Here is an 18,809-nt window from a genome sequence, read left to right on the forward strand (position 1 = left end):
GTAAGGCCAGCAGCACAGAGACACCCGACCAGGTCCACACAACATGGCCGCCTTGGTCCGGATCCGTTCTCCAAACAGCGCATTTTAGAACAGGGGCCGGCAAGTTCAGGAGAACTCAGCCATTCCTTTTCCCTAACTACGGAGGGCCCCCATTTGAAACAGGCCAGCAAGAGGAAAAAGGAATACTGTGCCTTTCAAGCTGCCGGTCTTTGATGTGTCTAAATGACCCTAACACACGACTGAGAGAGACATCGGCCTTTCTGGTGGTCTGTGACCCATCAGAACTGTCCGGGGTACACACTGGGGGGAGAAGCAGCAGGAGGTCTCTGGAGAGAAAGTGGGCGGAATGGCATGCAAGGCTATCAGAAGGAGAGCCCGGCCCTGACGGGAAAAGGTGGCTTGGGTGAAGAGCCAGAAGGTTGAGGAGAAAGGAACGAAGGTGACAGGACGTAGAAGCGTTTCTGGTTTGGTTTATCTTGCTTTTGATATCATAATTTAAAAAGAGAAAAAGAAGAATGATCTGGCCGGAGGAGCCCCACAGCCCAACTTTCTGAGCCTTCCTCAGCCCCACCTCGTGCCAGGCCCCCAGATCCGCCGTGGATCTGTGGGTCCTCTGGCTTCTACGCCTCCTGGGGTGCACCTGGAAAGGAAGGAACTCCAACAGCAGGCCTGGGCTCGGCTCCGGCGTTGGGGGGAAAATCAAGGCGGGAGGTGAGCAGCTCCCCTCGTGCAAAAAGGGGGGGGGGCTCCCCGGTTCTAAGTGCCCCAGAGGCTTCAGCGAAACGGAACGAAACGGGGCCAGGAGACTTACCGGAGTTGCTGCTGCCGCCTTCCACAGCTGCTGCGGCACTGGACGGCAGCCCCTGCGGCAGCTGCGACGGTGGTGGCGGTGGCGGTGGTTGGGGCCCTGGCGCTGGGGCCTGCTGGTCTGACGGGCCGCCTCCGTGCAGGGCGTTCCTGTTCCACATGTTCACGCTCTTGTAGTTGTACTTGCTTGGGTCGCCCCAGGCCGAGGTCCCGTCGTCGACCTCGATCTTCCGGCGAATGGACTCGGGGGACGGCTCCTCCCAGCCGGTGGCCTCCTCTTCCTTAGCGGGGGCCGGCGGCACGGGCCCGCCCATCCACCCGGCCCCCGGGGGCAGCTTGCCTGCGGCCGGCGGGGCCCCCCAGCATCCCACCTCCTGGGGGGGCTTGCTCCAGTCCGGGGAGCCAGAGCGCTTGGGCGCCTCCCCCCGGCCCTGCGCCCGGCCGGGCTTGCGGGGCTCCCCCCACCCTGGGCTCGGGCTGGGCTTGGCCGGCTCCTCCCAGCCCGAGGAGGTGGCACTGGGTTTGGCGCTGGCCCCGCTCCAGGGCGCCGGGCCGGGCTTGCTGGGCTCCTTCCAGCCGGAGGCCGACCGGTCGCTGTCGCTGCTGCCCGAACTGGCCTTCCTCACCTCCCCCCAATGGTTGCTTCTCAGGTTCTCTCCCCCCCAGCCGTCGGTCGGTGGGACGGCCCAGCCGGGGCCAGCTTTGGAGGCCTCTCCCCACCCCTGCTTGAGCTTTTCGGCCTCACCCCACGTGGGGCAGGAAGACCTGCCCTCTTTGCCGCCCCCGCCCCCCCACGACTGACTGCCCTTGTGGTGCAGCCCAGCGGGGGCAGAGCCCTCCTCCCAGCGCCCTTGGGGGCCGGGGCCCCTGGGGTCCCCCCACCGCGTAACAGACTTGGGATCCACCCACCCGGCCCCAGCCGGAGGGCCGTTCCCGTGGGGGCCGTGCCTCTCTGCCAACCCCCCGGAGGGGCTCGCTTGGCCCGCCCAGCCCCCCCAGGCCTCTGTCCCGTTGTCCGCCTTCCTGGCCCCTCGTGGGGACATCTCCGTATCCCAGGCGGTGTTCTGCTTGATGGGGGTCTGGCCCCAGCCGGAATTGGAGAGGACCCGGGGATCCAGATCGGCTCTGCTCACGATGCTCTGGAGCAAGGCCTGTGGGTCGGCTTTCTTTCTCTCCGGGGGGGCTTTGTCTTCGGGACCCTCGCCCCGTCCTTCGCTGTCCCCCGTCCTCGGCTTAGTCCATTTGCTGTTCTGCTCGACGACACGAGAGGCGGAGAAACTCTGCTGGAGGTCAGCGCCGGCCTTCTCTTCCTCCGCAGGCCTCCACAGACTTGTAAACTTCTTACCGCTGCCCCCCGTGCCCTCGCAGGAAGGCTGATTGGTGGGTGGCTTGTTCCATTCTCCTTCTGCCGCAGGGGGGCCTTGTGCGGGGCCCCTCTGGCCCCCTCCAAGACCCAGCCCAAGTCCACGCTGCTCCCAAGGGGTGGGGGCCTGGGGGCTGCCTATCCCTGCCCCCTCCCACGTCCCCGGTCCTTTCTCCCCACTGATGTCAGAACTGGAGCTGCCGGCCCCATGGAGCCCCAGAGGCCTCTGAGATGCATTCACAGTGTCGCTCGTGGCGTGGCTGTTTGGATCCGGACCGGGGTCCCCGGAGTAACTGGGGCTGTAGCTGGGCCCCCGTGCAGTACCGGGAGCGCCTCCGTTCTTTCCTTCGGCATGGCTCTGGTGAGAAACGGAAGTGCCGTTGAGGACCGGAGAGGCCTGGGGTGCCGGCTGGCCGCCGTTGGCACTCCCCCCCCAGGGCCCGGGCCCTGCATGACTGCCGGCCGGTTCATTTGTCTGCCCTGAACTGGCGGGGTTTGGTAAACTAGAGGTCGCAAAGTTAGTAGTGTTATTATTTGGTCCGCTCACTTCAAGGTTCGGGTTGAGGGGCTGCCCGCCCCGCGCCCCCTTCCGTGTACCGTTCACGTGGCCGCTTTCCTGGAGGCAGCCCCAGGAGTTGCCAAGGCTGGCGTTCACGCCACGAGGGTTGGCCGGCGGGCCAGCGCCTGTGCCGCCACCACCGCCACAGCTGCTGTTTCCTCCAGGCCCTTTCAAGGCAGGCCCGCTGTTCTCCATGAGAGGCCAGGCACCGTGGTGGCCGTTGGAATTCAAAGTGCTGGGATTTAGGTCTCCGTTGGGTAAACTGAGGACGCCCCAACCGTCAGCATCCTTTCTGCTGTTGCTACCTTCTGTTGTGCCGTTCGAAACCTCCGCAGAGACCGGGCAGGGGCTCACGGCGGCACCGAGGCCGACTCCCCACGACCGGCTGATGCTCCCTTTGGCCACATTATTGCTGCTGCTGCTGACGCCGGCCAGCTTGGCCTGAGCGCTGAGTCCACCGGTGCCATTCCGCAGGCTGTGGACTTCCCCGCCTTGGCCCCTGGAGGCCATGATAACGTGGTTCCTCTCGGACCCGGAGTTCGAGGCAGAGTCAGTGTCCGTACATTCTGAAGCCAGCTCCGAGTCGCTGGCGGCAGCAACGGAGGGCCAGGCCTCCTTTCCTGAACCGTCTACAGCGACCGCATCCCAGTTTGTGCTGGAGTCACTACTGGAAGAGACCGTTCCCCAGTGAGAACCCTCATGATGGGATCCGAGCGTGCCGTGGTTCAGATCTAGGAGAAAAGGGCACACAGCGTCAGTGCAAGGGGCGCTCGAAAGGGAAGCAGCAAACTCCCAAGTAGGGCAACGGGCGCTGTGCGGGCCTCAGGTGGATGCTGGCCGTCATCTCAGGAAACTGCCACCGGGCGAGATGAAGGAGGTGGAAATGCAGGAGAGCCTGCTTTGAGACGGTGAACCTCCCCCAAAACGCGGGCCCACGATAAGGCTACCTCTCGCCTAGACGACTGCCATCTTCACCTCCATCCGTTCACCAAGCGTCAGTCCCCTGCTGCCCTGATCCCTCCCCTCCCTCCTGCGATCTCCCTGCCTGTTCCCCCACCCACCTCACTTTCAGACTGTCTGCCCCCCTCCCTCCTCGACTCTGCTGCCTGCAGGGCCCGAAACCGCCTTGGGCGACCGCTGCGGAGCCCTCTTGCCTCCCTTCCATCCTGCTTCAAGACTCACCTTCCCCCGAGAGAGAGAGAAGCGTCCCACCCCACCCTCCCTTTACTTCCACGCCCTCCGATTACGGAGCCGGTACGAAATCTGAGACCGTTGGGCGGCGGGATGATGTGGAGCAGGTGCACACGGGGCAGCAGGGTCCCTAGGCATCGGGCCCAACCACCAGCCTTGCCCACCCCATCAGGCCCGAAACCGCTGCCTTTCCCCAACTGGGAATGCCTTCCAACCAGAGGCGTGCCTGGCATCCACATTGCCTGCTTCCTGGCACGACGGGGGAACATTTTTATTTGCACAACGAAAAACAACAACACCGCCACCACCTTTCTGCATTTTAAACTTTTCATAGGCTACCTGAAGTTCTAAAGCCCTGAGTTTTATTATTTATGTTTAGATACTGAAGCTGTTGCATTGTGCTACCTATTTAACTTTTATTCTGGAATCTTCTCTAGGATACTTATTTTGAAGAATAAACAAAGAAACGCGGCTAATCCTGCAAAACCCAGACCGTTGCACATCGAGTCTCCTCTTCACCTCTGCTCTGACTCCTCTTCCCTTCCTCTGCTCCTGTATTGAAATTTTAGGCTGTAAGGCCTCTGGGGGGGGCATGACCTCCCCTCGTGTACTCAGTTAAACATCATACACGGGGAGAGCATTAAATAAATAAGTAAATATATTCCACTATCTTACAAAGAACTGTTTCTTTTCTTTGCAAGCTTTTTGCCAAAGAAGGTGGAGTTATTTGCTGACCGGCTGGAACATATTTTTGTTTTCCCGTTCATGCTGGACCAAAGGAATGGAGATTCACTCGGATAAAAGGGTTACAGAACGTGGATGTCAAAGGATTCTTATGGGGCTTTATTTTCTATTTTATGATGGTATTCTATAGTATCTCCTGCTACAACAGCACTATGCCTCCTTCCCCCCCCCCTTGACCCTCTCCTTCTGTCAGTCAGACCCAGGGTGTTTTTTCACCATGACTGAGTGACCTTCAGTCACCCTGAGACCTCTTCTTAGAGTCCTTTCGCACCCACCAAAATCTAACTAAGAAACAGACTTGCAAATGCCGGCAGGAAAGCTAGCGTTAAAGAAGAGCTAAGGAGGAGAATGGGCGCCTCTCTTCCTCCCCTCCAGGAAGGGCAAGGAGCACTTTGACCAGAGAGCGAAACCACCCTGCCTGCACAACGCCTGTCCCGTGAAGCTGCCAAGAGATGCCTGAAACTCTAGGGATGCACACGGCATTTGGAAACCAAAGGGAAAGCGTCTCAAGGACCACCGAGAAATGGCTAGCTCTTGTTTCCACTAGAGGACGTAACCACATCGGGGCAGCATGTCTGGGAGACATGGATTACAAGCATCCTCCCCTTCTGCCCGCCCCCAAGGTGACCCACCTGAGGACATTCCAGCTCTCCCTTACCTGCTTGTTTCTGGCTGCTGCTCTGCACCTCTCCGGCAGCTGCAGGCAGCTCCCTGGCTCCTGGGCTCCCTCCTCCTGCCTGGCCGTTCAGCGGTTTAGAGGCTGACCCCAGGTTGGCCGCGATCCCCGGGAGCGGCTGGCCTCGCTTCAACAGTTGCTTCTGCTCCTGGTGCCGGAACCGGGGCGGGACTTCACGGGGCGGGTAGCGAGACACGGACGGCTGCGACGGTTGCGGCGACTGCGGCTGCTGAGTGTTGCTGACCCCCCGTCTGGCATTGTTGTTGCCACCAGCGCCGCCGGCTGCGGTGGGAGGACTGGTCGCAGAGGCAACAGGAAGTGGCTGGCTTACACTGGCCTTTGCTGGTTCGGACCCTGCCCTCAACAAAAGGAACGGGAAGAAAAAGAGCACTGATTCAGCCCCAACGATTTTCAATGCCTGTCAAATATTTCTTAAAAGGAGTAAAAGGTAAACAACCCTTTTAAACTGCACAGATGATTTTTTTTTTTTTTTAGAATGACAAACTGAGCTACCAAGTTCAACCCTGGCATCCACTATCTCCTTTATATGGTATACAAAGTATGCCACATTTAAAACCAATCCAATGCAAGTGACCACATGCACAAGAAAAGTTAAGAAATGCTTCAGGTTGACCTGTCTCCTCCTGATGCTCCATTTTTCAACATTATAGCCCTATTTTCAATATTACATATTTCTTTCAATCCTTTATGGAAATTACTGGGGTCATTTATTCAGGAAAACCAGCTTTTCATGAAAAGAATGAAGTTCGAAACAAGAGTTTGATTCAGTTGTCAAGGTTGCCCTTGCCATTAAAGGCAAAATTCTGGGGTGCCTGTTTGGTTTCATTCTGAAGCTAGAGTGTGTTCCCGGCAGAGAGGGAGGACCACTGCCTTTCCGGCTCTCGAAGCTGCTGCCTATGCAGTGGAGAAAAAGGTGTCCAGCAGAGTGTTGGGACGATGCCGACCTTCTGCCTCTGGAAAGGGGCCCTGTGGATCAGCTCACCCCATGGAACAAGAAAGCTCACTGCTGCCATTTCCCCACTCATGAAGGTGGTGAACAGAGACGGCCTTGTTTTTACAGCAACATTCAGATGGTGACTTCCCTGGCTACTTTCTCCTGTGTGCCCCCCAGCAAGCTCTCAGCCTGGAAGCGCTGAAGTGCAAACAAGGGGAAGCCCGATGTTTGCACCAACCGGGGACATGCGAAATGCAAAGTTCAAACGTCTATTTCGAGAGGACGGTGCCGCACGGGCTCCCCTCAGCTGCTGACCGTTTAGCAAATCAGTAACTTCTGCAGAGCCGTCAGCAGGACAGGAAACGGCACGTCAAAGGCCTTCAACAGGAAATACCTGCCCTTTAAAAGATAAGGGTAAAAGGTTCTCCCATACTGGAGTTACCCGACCGAAACACTTTCTCTTGCTTATTCACCTAGAGAAACAAGACTGACTACGTTTCAGTGAAGACTCCTCTAAGCACTTTCTGCTTTGTAAGACAAGAGCATCCTGCAAAGGAAGTGCCTCCGTCTGGCTTATGTCTCCCGCTTCCCCCACGCCTCGGTGCCAACACCGCCCTCTCCTCTTCTGAAGCCTGAGACAGGAAGGGAGAAGTGACACTGGGCAGAAGGGTCCCATCGCTGGCAAAACAATTCTTTTCCCATATCACCATAGCAGCAGCCGCAGGAGGGGGACAGGCGGACCCCTTCCCCACCAGAAGGAGTCGTCCCTGACAGGATATGGCCTGTCCACAGCTGTGAAACTGCTTACCTTTGTTTTTTTGTTCAGCAGCCTGAAACAAGAGAGAAAACTTGATTAGTGACATCACCTGTCCTTCCCCATCACCCTGGAGCTTAAACAGCAGTGTGCCCGCTCCCCTAGATGGGCGGGAAACTATCCAAACTCTTTCTTACAAAACTGGGAGGGGAGGAAGCAAAGAGGCTGTGCCCTCCTCCCTCCACAAAAACGGCCTCCTCCTCCTCTTTTCAAGTTGCTTCCAGGAGCAGGTAGACCCATTTTTTTCACTGGAAAAGAAAGCCTGCCTGTGTTTGGAAGGGGTGGGGCTAAAGTTGCAAATGGCTTCGGCGTGCATGGGCACAGACGTGGAGGGACTCTGCCCAGCCTGGGCTCCCCGGCACCCTTCTTCTTCAGCTGTCCCAAAGCTTTGCTTTTCGGCCCACCCGCCAGGCAGCCTAAAGTCCGCCGGGCCTCCGACTCACCTTCTTCTGAGCAGCTTCTTTCTTTCGTTTGTCCTCCTTCCTCTTTTTCCTTTCTTCCATCAACTGTTCTTCCTGCACTTCTAGCACTAATCTCCTGGGAAGAGAAAAGGCTGCCGTAAAAGACCTCGGAGGAGACGGCCTTCCAGGCAAAGCGGGCAATCCTCAATCTCTACCATTTCACGGGCACTTTGTCTTTCAGGAACCGAACCGAGGAACGTCTGCTTTATTTGGAGTTTATTGACCAATTAAAGTTTAAGAAGCACCCAGTAAACCCACTTAGCTCTCCAGCCAGCTCCTCGCCTGGGTGTCTTTAGTCCAGCTTAGTTTTCCATGCAAAAAAATGTGTGATGCCTTAGAAGCTCACAGACTGATTACAGGGTGATTACAATCCACTCCTGCGCACTAATGGAGTGCAATATTCTGCCACTGACTGCTGGGCAGAGGACCAAGTAAATGAGATACAGCCACAGGTAAAGAAAGTTCAAAATGACTAATAAGAAATAAATATCTTGTGGAAACATAAGAGCAGTGGTACCCAACGTTTTCCAAGCTGTTGGGGTGGGTAGGGCGCTTGTGTGGGTGGGCGGGTGTGGGGGGCCATGCGTGCGAAAGATCTATCTCCACACCCCAGTCCTGCAAAGGCCACCGCCCGGTACAGGGCCATGGACAGGAGGTTGGGGACCCCTGCATTACAGACTTAGCTTTCATGGGCTCAACATTTTCTCCCTTATTCTGTTTCCACTTGACAGGTCTTGTTATTTCACCAAGGAAGGAGTTTGTTCAGGTTATTTCTGAATAAGTTCTCGCCTAGGGCCAGAAAAAGCTACAACAGGTTTTTATCCCCCAGGCAATGCACTGTGGGTCCTTCTGCCCTCCTTATGGAATCTCTCTGCCTTTAAAATTCCTCTGCTTTGCTCTGCTCTGCTTTGCCCCACAAAACAGTCTGTGTCTCTCTATACCACTTATCTTTAATCTGCTGAGAAACAGAAACAGTTATTTTAAATCAGAGTCAAGAGTGAAATTAATGTTTTGCCATTTGAAAAAAAAATTACAGCAATTCTGAGCAAGGGAAAACAAGGCAAAGAAACATCTGCAAAAATTCAAAATCTGGGTGGACAATACCCTAACTGGACTGCTAAAAAATATCCCCGAGAGGTGAGCTTGGCAACCTTGCAGCCCTTCAGCAGGTGGGTCGTTTTGCTGATTTGGAGGAAACGGGAGGAGGCCAAGAATCACCAGGCTAGACAGTGTGGCCTTTGGGGACTGAGGATGCCCTGGAGGTTTAACTTCACTTTCGCTTCTTCGGCTACACCACCAAGATTTTTGGACTTTTCTGTGTCTTCCTCACTAGCTCAACCTGTCTAATGCCAACCTGACCAAGAGCCCCGAAGACTCGGGAGGCTCCCCTTTGGGGTTATTTCGTGGGCCAATAAAAGCACCAACTGGTCCTGACTCTGCATACGGCCAAAGAGCATCTTTACAGCACTCCCTCCTTGAGCCTCTCTTTCGAGCGCTTGACGCCTCACCTCCCTTTCTGATGGGAACACAGGGACCTGGAAACGGGATTGTCTTGCCCTACCTTCTCCTCCCTTTCCCCTGTCCCTCCACTCGCTTGCCCTCCTCAAAACACAAAAGAACAAATGATCATTAAATTAAATGCTGGACAGAAGTAAGACAAAACTCTTATGGAGCGGACAAGGCCAGTTTCATCACATTAAAAGAAAAAGAAGCTGTTATCTATGGTGGACAGAATGTAAAAATTCTCCATGGAAGGAAGGGGAGCAAACATGCCAGAGAGGAAGTGCTGATTCAGGTAAGAGATGGACGGCAAGCTGATAGGCTTCTACACCGACTGTTAACAAATCAATGCTGTGATAGAAGCTTAACATTTAGAACCGCTTAAAAATGGCTTCAGAACGTCCATGTTGGCTCACTGCTGCCTGTGTCTGCCTTTTATTTGTGGGTTAAAAACTGCTGAGCCAGACAGTGTGTGTGTGCATGACACAACAAGCCGGGCACCCTGGCGCGTGCGCGCGCACACACACAGAGACAGACACACACACGGAGGAGCTCTGCTCGGCTGCTTGGTTGCTGGGACTGGCTCGCCCCTCCCTCCCAACAAGCGAGAGGAAGCAACACGAAGGAAGCCCCAAATTCTTCATCTGGATTCTTGAGGGGGAGAATAAAGCAGGGGCGGGGAGCAGCCAGCTGCCAGGCGGCACCGTAAACAAGCCCTTGGTTCAGAGGCACCCGGGGGGGGGGCTGCAAGCCAGAGTCGCCCAACGGCGCTCACCCACATGGTGCTCGCCCGCTCGCAAGCCAACCGGGGCAGCCCGCTTGTGGTGCCCACGCAATGGTAGCTGACGGGCCGTTTGGGGCTCCCAGGACAGAAAGTGCCAACCGCAGGTCTCCACCAGACTCCGTGGTCCTGGGCTCCTGTGCCTTTGCAGGCTTTAAGGGCGAGCTACAAGGGGCTCGGCTTTTTCTCAAAGAAAGCCTCGGAAGAATCCACAAGATGGCGCCAGTTCAACCCAAGGCTCTTGAAGAGCATCTGGGCAACGGCTGGCTGCTTTGGGGCGCCCGTCCTTCTGCAGTGGCTGAATGCAGGCCCCCCACCCTCCCCATTTCGTCCATCTCATTTGGACTCACGGAAGGGCCAGAGGTCCTTAATTGTCGCATGTCGGTGCAATGAGGCCACCCCCCCCCCATGGGGTCAGGACAGAAACCAATCACAAGGGCAATATGGAACTAGACCGCCACCAGCTCACATTTCTCCCCACAATTTGCTCTAGGGGAAAACCAGAGCAAAGACCGCCAATGGAAGAGAGCCCTCCAAGGAGCCCAGGCCGCCCCAGTGCGGCCCACCTATGTTCACTCGGCAACTTGAGCCCTTGGGGATTTAACAACCCAAAGTGCAAAGCCACCTCGCAGGCAAAAGAGCACAGCCGAGCAGATCAGGAACCCAGCTGGCCCACAGCCCTCAACCAGGGCCCACCGCAGCCCAAGTAACTCAACACCCAGGCCATTCACATCGTCTTCCTGCCGGGAGATAAGTATGATCTGATTAAAGCTGCACGTGGAAGTCATTAGGCGTCGAAAGTTGGCACTGCCTTGTACGCTCTTGAACCCAGGCAAGGAAAGCCAGGCAGCCATGGAGGTGCAAGGGTTAAGACTCAGGAGATTGGGGTTCAAGTCCTCACTCAGCCATGAAAAAAAAATATCACGGTGTGATCTTGAGCCAGTCACGTTATTTTGTCCTAAACCACCTCACGCGCTTCTTGAAGATCTCACTTAACCTTGAAAGCCTTCTTCAAAGTCACAGTAAGTCAGTTTCAACTTGACGGCACCGAAGAATGACGACTAGGTGGAACATCCGATCACACCAACTTAGGTCAGTCTAAGAGCCTACAGTACATACTTTGGAGTCTGACTAACGAAACATCCTGTGAAACTCTGAAGTCACCCTTGGTTAACAGGTCCCATAACAAAAAGGAGCTAAAACAGTCACCTGGCATTTCCCTAAACTAGAAATCTAGCAGCAGAGGCTTTGAAACAGTTTATAGAAATGAGCTAAACTGGAATTTTACTTTCTTTCTCGGCTTCTCTTCCCCCCCCCCACCCCCACTCCTCGAACTTCCTGTTCCTACATTCGCTGTCTTTCTTCCATTAGCAGACTTTTTTATGTTATCTTTTTAAATTAAAGATTTTGTTTTCACTGGTCTCAGAACCATTTCTGGAAGCAGTGCAGGGTTTGAGAGTAGGCTGAGATCGTTTCGGCCCCAAGACCGCTAATCATTCGCTTTACCAGATAAAACTGCGGCAGGGAGGGGGACGACCACCAACTATCCTGAGGGAAACTTCGGAGGGAACCAGCTACTAGATGGTTCGATTAGTCTTTCGCCCCTATACCCAGGTCGGACGACCGATTTGCACGTCAGGACCGCTACGGACCTCCACCAGAGTTTCCTCTGGCTTCGCCCTGCCCAGGCATAGTTCGACATCTTTCGGGTACAAATTTAATAAAGACATAAGTAAATGTTTTGTAAGCCTCTCTGAGACCCTTATTTAGGATTAAGGAACAATGAATTCTTATAAATCAAATAAAATAGCAAGGGAACAGAAGTAGGAAGATCCAATATGACTTCTGTCGCTGATTAGAGGGGACAGAAAGGTCTATCAAACTGGGGGAGGAGGGTCAGAAAGGCTTAAGAAACAGAGCCATGACTCAGACCAACCAACTAACACCAGGATATACACACATACTAGCTCTGCCACCACTTTCCATAATTTTTCATGCAAATCACATGAAATATCATTTCTTTCTTCTTTCCACAGAGCTCTAAAAATCCACAGCCAATGGCAGGACCTGCTACACACCTCTACACGGTAGCCCTAAAAATAAGAATTACGTGCCGTCGACTTCAGCTTATGGAGCGATCCTTTCCAGAGTTTTCTTGGTACAGAATATTCAGAAGTAGTTTACCAATCCCTTCTTTTGGGGGGGGGGTGCTCTGGGGCCCCTCTGCAGCTTGCCCAAGACCACACAGGCTGGCTCTTCCCTGGCAGGGCACAGTGGGGGGGGGGGGGGAGAATGAAGCTCCTGACTCTTAGGATCCACAAACATGTACCCCAAACTCACAAGAGTTCTACAGCCACCGACAGTCATCCTATTGTTGCAGTATGGGGGGGGGGGGAGGTTTGCATGCCATTTCCCACCCAAAAATGAACGGCAGTGCTTTGCACCCCCACCCCACCCCCTTTTCACAACTATTTGATGCAGCTCTCAATCCATCCACTTTCTGAAAGCACTGAGGTCTCTGCTTGCATCTTTTACCCAAGTGGAAAATATAAGGCGCCCATTTGGGTTCTCTACCTCCATTGCACCTTTGCAGCAGAACTAATTTTTGCTGGAAGGCATATGATCGGGCAGGTGCTTGGGAAAGAGAGGTGATTTTCAGCAGCACACAAACGCTCTATGGGGCAGATTCAGGAGCACACCTGTGTCACGGGCAGGACCTGTCTCTTTGAGAGACATCTTTTTCTTCCGTTTTATCTCTTTCGGGAGTGGACGTGGCTCCCTCAGTGATATGGGGAGAAGGGACCAGGTTGTTCCCTGGTCTCCATCAGGAGTCGAAAACACTACATTGCTACCCACCAATTAGCTTTCCTTATTTATACAGGGGCTTTAAAAAACAACCACAGACTCTTGTCTCCCCTTTTTACCTTGTTCAGGATAGACAGAATGTATATTTTCCAAATGGTTCTGCATATTGATCTTTTTTTTTGTCTCTAAAAATCATCTCTATAAGCTCCAGTATTTAAAGATGCAGAGAAAAATCTTAAAAAGGGGGGCAGGGCAGAATTCTTACTTTCCAGTAAAAGGCTCTATCCCCCAGTGTGAGAAACTCCAGACCACGTACCTGCCCCCCCATCTTCACTCAAAACACAAGCATGCCCTTCATGTTCTCTTTCAAGAATGTTCATTTGCATTCACGCCACTGTGTACGATCAACGCCTCCAGAGCCTAATCAGCACCTGAGGAAGGAGATGATGACCACCAGCAAAACATTCATGTGGGAAGCCCCACTACGGAAGTGGCGGATCCCAAACACCTCTTTCTGAACAGGTTCGCTCACAGATGCTGTGTTTATAATATGAATTTTTATCTGCACGTAACTATCAACAGAGGATGGTACAGTATTCAAAAGAGGGTTTCCAACCTTACCCTTTTCTAAACGGCACGGTGGGTGTGTCAGAGGTGGGAGGCTCACTCGTGAAGGCTTGTGCCTTCAGAGCCATAAATGCCAATATAAGCCAGCATATCTTCCTTTGCAATTACTTACAGGGCATCACACAGACCAAGTCATTTTTACACAAGTTACAAAACCATTTCAATTTAGTCTAATTGTACCCATATGGAAGTCACTGGGAGCCAAAATAAAAAAATATTATTGAAATTAAGCAAACTTGGGTAGGGAAGAAGAATCAAAGCAGCAGTACGAACCCATCCGTCCCGCAAAGGGAAACAAATCTATCCCTGCTTCTTCCTCCCGTCGTGACAACAGAAGGCATCTGTTCTACTTCCATATTGTTACTTGTCAGTTTGTACATTGTTTTACTGGCTCTGGACTTTATAGCTAAACTGTTTCTTTAATTTATCATTTTGTTATTGTTGTTAGCTGCCATGACCTTGGAAAAGGCTCAATGGTAGAATTAGAACAAATTCTTCTTATGCCTGTATCGTCATAAAACATAAAACCCAGGTCTGGTTCTCCAAAATGCTGCAGGGGGCAGGAAGCCTCCAAGCCCCCAGGCGCACTACGAAGAAGAGGCAGAGCCACACGAAGAAGGGACTGCATGTCTGGAGCACCAGGCGACAGTCCCGGCAACTTTTCAGGCAACGCTCAGAAACGCTCTTTCCTGGACCTCCGGAGAGCGGAGGCTACTCAGGCAAGAACAGGCCTCGGCTCCGAGCCACTGACGGAGGCCCCAGCATATTCCCCCTCGGAATTACCCTGACTAACCATGAAAACCGCTCTTCCTGGCCTTTTACTGAAATGCAGAACGACTAGAGCTATGATAACAGACGGGATCAAGGCAAGAGCTTTGGAAGACAGCAGTTGTGCCGCACCGCCTTGTCAGTTCTGTGAGGGCAGGATGCGCATTCACCACTTTCCAGAGGCCCTTTCTCTGGAATTCTCTCCCAAGGGAACTTGGGTCTTCCCAACTTTGGGGATCTGAATTTGTATTGCTGTGAGCAGCTGAATCTGAGGGTCAAAGAGAGCCAGGGAGCTCCAGTTATCAAGCATAACATGGAAGACAAGAAACTGGAGGGAAGGAAGATCTGAATCCTGAATGGGGCTCAGAGTTCTAATTTCAGGGACCTGGTTAGAGGCAATTCAGCTGTGATTGCCTCTTAGCAAGGCCACACCTCTGCCACCCAGTTTTCCAGAAGGTTTGTGGTTTATCCGACAGAAGTTTGCAACTGAGTATCTAAATACAGTCGTGCCTCGCTTTACGATTGCTCCGTATAACAACGGATCTGCTTAACGATGCCTTTTTTGCTATTGCAAAAGCGATCGCAAAACGATGCTTCCTATGGGCAAAATCCGCTGTGCGATGATCAGTTCCCTGCTTCAGGAACCGATTTTTCGCATTACGATGATCAGCGAACAGCTGATCATTGGGTTCCAAAATGGCTGCCAGCTGAAGGAAATGGCCCCCCGCTGTTTTCTAGGACAGATTCCTTGCTAGACAGGCACTAAAAATGGCTGCCATATGGAGGATCTTTGCTGGATGGTGAGTTTTTAGCCTATTGGAATGCATTAACCGGGTTTTAATGCATTTCAATGGGTTTTTTATTTTCACTTTACAATGTTTTCGCTCTACAGCGATTTCGCTGGAACGAATTAACATCATTAAGCGAGGCACCACTGTAGTACAAAAAAGGTAATACTTTTAATGACACAGGAACAACAAAAGAATCAACTTGGACAGGTTTTACATGCCTAATTCTAAATTTAAAGCAGAACCTAAAGTACCTATTATTTGTGCAGCAACATGAGGCTTCAAAATGACCCGACTGCTAATAAGCTGTTGTTTGTTGTCGATCCTGAGCACAAAGCCAACAAGGAACAAACGTTTATTTCACAAGATGTGGCTTGTGTTCAGTCCAAGGCCAAGGATGATTCTCAGCTAATAAAAATCCATTCGGCTGGACAAGATTGTAGCGGGGGAAGTCACCAAACAAACTCTGTATTCATTTTTGCTCCTGCTGGCTTTTAAATGTAGCAAAAAGGTATGTTTGAAAAGGCATTAGCCATCACACAACATCCTGTTGGATCACGTGAAGCACTGCAGGACCCATCTCCCAGTGGCGATGCGCCCCTCAGCCACTTACCATGTTTCCCCGAAAATAAGACAGGGTCATATATTAATTTTTGTTCCAAAAATGCATTAGGGCTTATGTTCAGTTTTTTTTTTCATGTACAACAATCCACATTTAATCAAATACAGTCACGTCGTCTTCTGGTTGCAGCACAATGGTGGCGGGTGGGGTTTCACTGAACTGGGGCTTATTTTGGGGGTAGGGCTTATATTACAAGCATCCCAAAAAATTATACTAGGGCTTATTTTCAAGTTAGGTCTTATTTTTGGGGAAACTGGGTAGTTTCTGTCTTACCTGCTTAGTTTTCTTTCTGCTTCTTTGGTAGCTTTGGCTTCCAACACTCTGAAACAAAAGAAGCCAGACAGTTCTGTCAGGAGAGCAAGCACAAACACCAGCTGGCTGAACAGTTCAAACACAGGTACCATGTTCTTTTAACAAGGAACTGGCAAGGGCCAAGTGAAAAACACGTACCCAAGTCATTGTCCTCTATCCAAAACGCTAATCAAAGCTTGAGGCAGGCATGGTGAATGTGAGTATGCTCTGGTGCAAGAATTGTAAAAAATTTTTAAGGCAATCCAATACCTGAAAATGAACACAAGCCCTGTTCTGGGCACCATGCCTGTTTCAGGAATCCACCGCAAGCGTACATCATGTTAGTTTCCTGCATCAAGCAGTCATATGGGAGTTCGCAGATGAATGTATGGGAAAGGGGCTTCATCACACACTTGATGTTGACTGTAAAGATGGCAGAGGTTTATGTGAAATGAGTTGAACCTGCACGAAGGCTTAAGATGGGAAATTCAAGATGGTACCAGAGATGAAGCCACAGTGTTTAGAACATGCACTCTGCCTGAGGAGACAGGACAAGAAGAAAGCATATACAGAAAACAAGCAGCTATTGCTTGAAACAACTGCACTCAGAGCGCCTGTAACACTTTCTTCTATGTGGGAATAAACCACCTCCTTTCGGCTTAAGTGCCATGCACTTGGCAAGCAGAACTGGATCAGGACGCAAGAAATATGCATGTGTTCTTGGATATGTCAAAAGGGGTTTGCACCTGCAGCTGGAGTGGAAACGGGGGTAACGAAGGCACAAAGGGGAAACGCCTTTTGCACAGCTATGGGTCCAGGGAACAGGGTCATAGTGTCCCACTTCCTGGCTCAAGAATTTTGTTTGCTGCCTCTACTTGCAACCTGAAATGCCAAGAGAGCAGGATGAGGCACCGCTATGTTGAACACGGTGGGAAGCCACAGGGCTTGTGTTTATTTTCAGGCGCTGGGGCCACTTTCCTGTCTGCTTCTCGCTGCAGAGGCCTTTGCCACGAGAAATGCCGCCTGCCAGTGCCTGCCGTTTGCAAACTCTTCCGTGAAGCCATACTGCAGAACCAGACTGGGCGAGACGGCACAAGGGACAGAGGCGCCTCGTGCGTCTGCAGCTCCTGCCCCGGGGGGGTCCTCCGTCCACAGCACGATCGGCCCCCAAATACAGGAGAACTAGAAACAAAACGAGGCAAACCTGGAAGTGGCCGGAAGTGGATTTTTCCTTATTTTTTTTTAAAAGACGGGGCCTTCTTGGGTGCTGAGGAGCAATTTGCTTCTCAAGGACTGTAGCGCTTCCTGAGAGGGATTGAGAACTGAGGCGTCCAAATCCTCCCCCCCCCCCCGGCCCCAAGAGGCAGTGCAGGGGCAGGGGTTACGGGGAGCCCTGGGTTCAAATCCTTCCACATGGGGGGGTGACCTTGGGCTCCCCCCACCTGACCTACCTCAGAGGGGGCGTTGGGAGGGAGGGCATTTCCACCCCTCCCCCAACACACACAAGGCTCGGACTTCCCTCACGGGAAAGGAGGAGACCCTCCTGGGCCCGTATCATCATCATCATCATCATCCCCGTTACTCAACTCTGCCGGGCCTGCCCTCGGCCTCGTCAGGAGGGGGGAGTCTTTGCGCCCTCACTCCCCCACCATCCAAGAGATGGGGAGGGGCGCCGGGGGGGGCGGGCGAAGGAGGGCCCCCCACCCCTCACCCCCCCTTCTCCTCCTCCTTCTCCTCCTCCTCGCCCCCTCCCCTCCCCCCCACCGCGGGCCTTCCTCCTCCTCCTCCTCCTCCTCCTCACCGCATGTGCGTGGGGTCCGGCGGGCGGCGGGCGGCTCTCCCACCCGGGCGCCGGCCTGGCCCCGCTAGTCCCGCGGGGGGCGTCCTGGGCCCGTCGCCGCAGAGGCGGGGAAGAGAAGGGGCCCCGCCGCCCTCCGCGATGATGCCGCCGCCGCCTCCTCTGCCTCCTCCTCCTCCTCCTTCGCCGCCCTCGGCCGGCGCTGCCGGGGCCGCCTCCGCCTCCTCCTCGCCGCTGCCGCCTCCTTCTTTTTCTCTCCCTCCTCCGTCGTCACCACCGCCACCTCCTCCTCCTTCTTCTTCTTCTCCGCCTCGCCGGCCCCGCCGCCGCCAGCCGCCATTTCCAGCCTCCCTCACGGCGGAGGAGGCGGAGGAGGAGGAGGCGCGTCTGGCGCTCCGGCAGCAGCAGCAGCAGCGACGGCCGAGCGGCGGCCCAGGCTCCGCCCCGCCCGGAAGCGCCCCGCCCGCCCCGCGAGCACTTCCGGGGCACGGGGCCAACATGGCGCCCTGGCAACCGGGGGAGGGAAGGGGCGAGGGGCTCGGAGGGAGGGGCGAGGGCGGCGGCGGCATTTAGCGACCCTTTTCCCCTCCCCCTGCCGTTTCCGGGCCCGTTTGACTCCTGGAAGGAGGGAAAAGGGGGGGAGTTTAGAGGAGGGCTGTTGACCCGGAGGGGCTTCCTCCAAGGGGGGGGGCGGCCACGTGCCTCCCCCTGGAGTCGCCTTTGGATCGGGCCCGGGGGGGGGAACCGCGGAGAGACCCCCCGCCCTCTCACTCTCCCCCTTGGGGACCTGCGAGGAGGGTCACTTTCACGTTTGCCCTCGGGGAGAGCCACAGATTGGTCCTCCGGGACTACAAGTCCCAGCGCTCTCCCCCTGAGGGGAGGATGGGAGTTGTGTTTCCAAATCACACAGGCACGCCTCCCCTCGGCATTTCGGGTCCTCCTGCCCCGGGAACCCATAACCAGGGTCCTCCTTCGCCTGAACGAGGCCGTGGGTTTTATAGTCATTCATTTATCTGTTGATTTAAAGTATTTTTCACCCCGCTTTTCTCCCTGAAAAGGACCCAAGGCGGCTTCCATCCTGGAAAGGCAATATTTAAAGCTGCAAACAAGGAGTATACAAGGGTGGTTACATTGTTGAGAGAATATTTAAAGCCAAGAACAGCGAGTATAAAGAGGCAGGTTTTGCTGCAACCACTAAGCACGACTGCCTGAGAGAGATGTGCTTAGTTCCTACCCGACTCTATCCCCTGTGAAGGAAG

The 18,809-nt window shown here is 53.9% G+C and overlaps 1 protein-coding gene across 3 annotated transcripts in view; it reads right to left on the bottom strand.

The window, feature by feature from the left end:
* Positions 1 to 18,080, bottom strand: part of TNRC6A (trinucleotide repeat containing adaptor 6A) — a 33,105-nt gene extending 15,025 nt beyond the window's left edge. For all 3 annotated transcript variants that reach the window (XM_072982747.2, XM_072982746.2, XM_072982745.2), the window contains exons 1-6: positions 17,554 to 18,080; positions 15,735 to 15,782; positions 7,553 to 7,646; positions 7,104 to 7,125; positions 5,323 to 5,694; positions 812 to 3,460 (exon numbers count right to left, since the gene is read on the bottom strand). In XM_072982747.2, coding sequence (XP_072838848.2) covers positions 812 to 3,460; positions 5,323 to 5,694; positions 7,104 to 7,125; positions 7,553 to 7,646; positions 15,735 to 15,782; positions 17,554 to 18,050 — 3,682 coding nt within the window. In that variant the 5' untranslated portion in view covers positions 18,051 to 18,080. The remainder of the gene's footprint in view (positions 1 to 811; positions 3,461 to 5,322; positions 5,695 to 7,103; positions 7,126 to 7,552; positions 7,647 to 15,734; positions 15,783 to 17,553) is intronic.
* Positions 18,081 to 18,809: the final 729 nt, after the last annotated feature.

Source organism: Pogona vitticeps, chromosome 13 (genome assembly GCF_051106095.1).
Source record: "Pogona vitticeps strain Pit_001003342236 chromosome 13, PviZW2.1, whole genome shotgun sequence".
Lineage (NCBI taxonomy): Eukaryota > Metazoa > Chordata > Lepidosauria > Squamata > Agamidae > Pogona > Pogona vitticeps.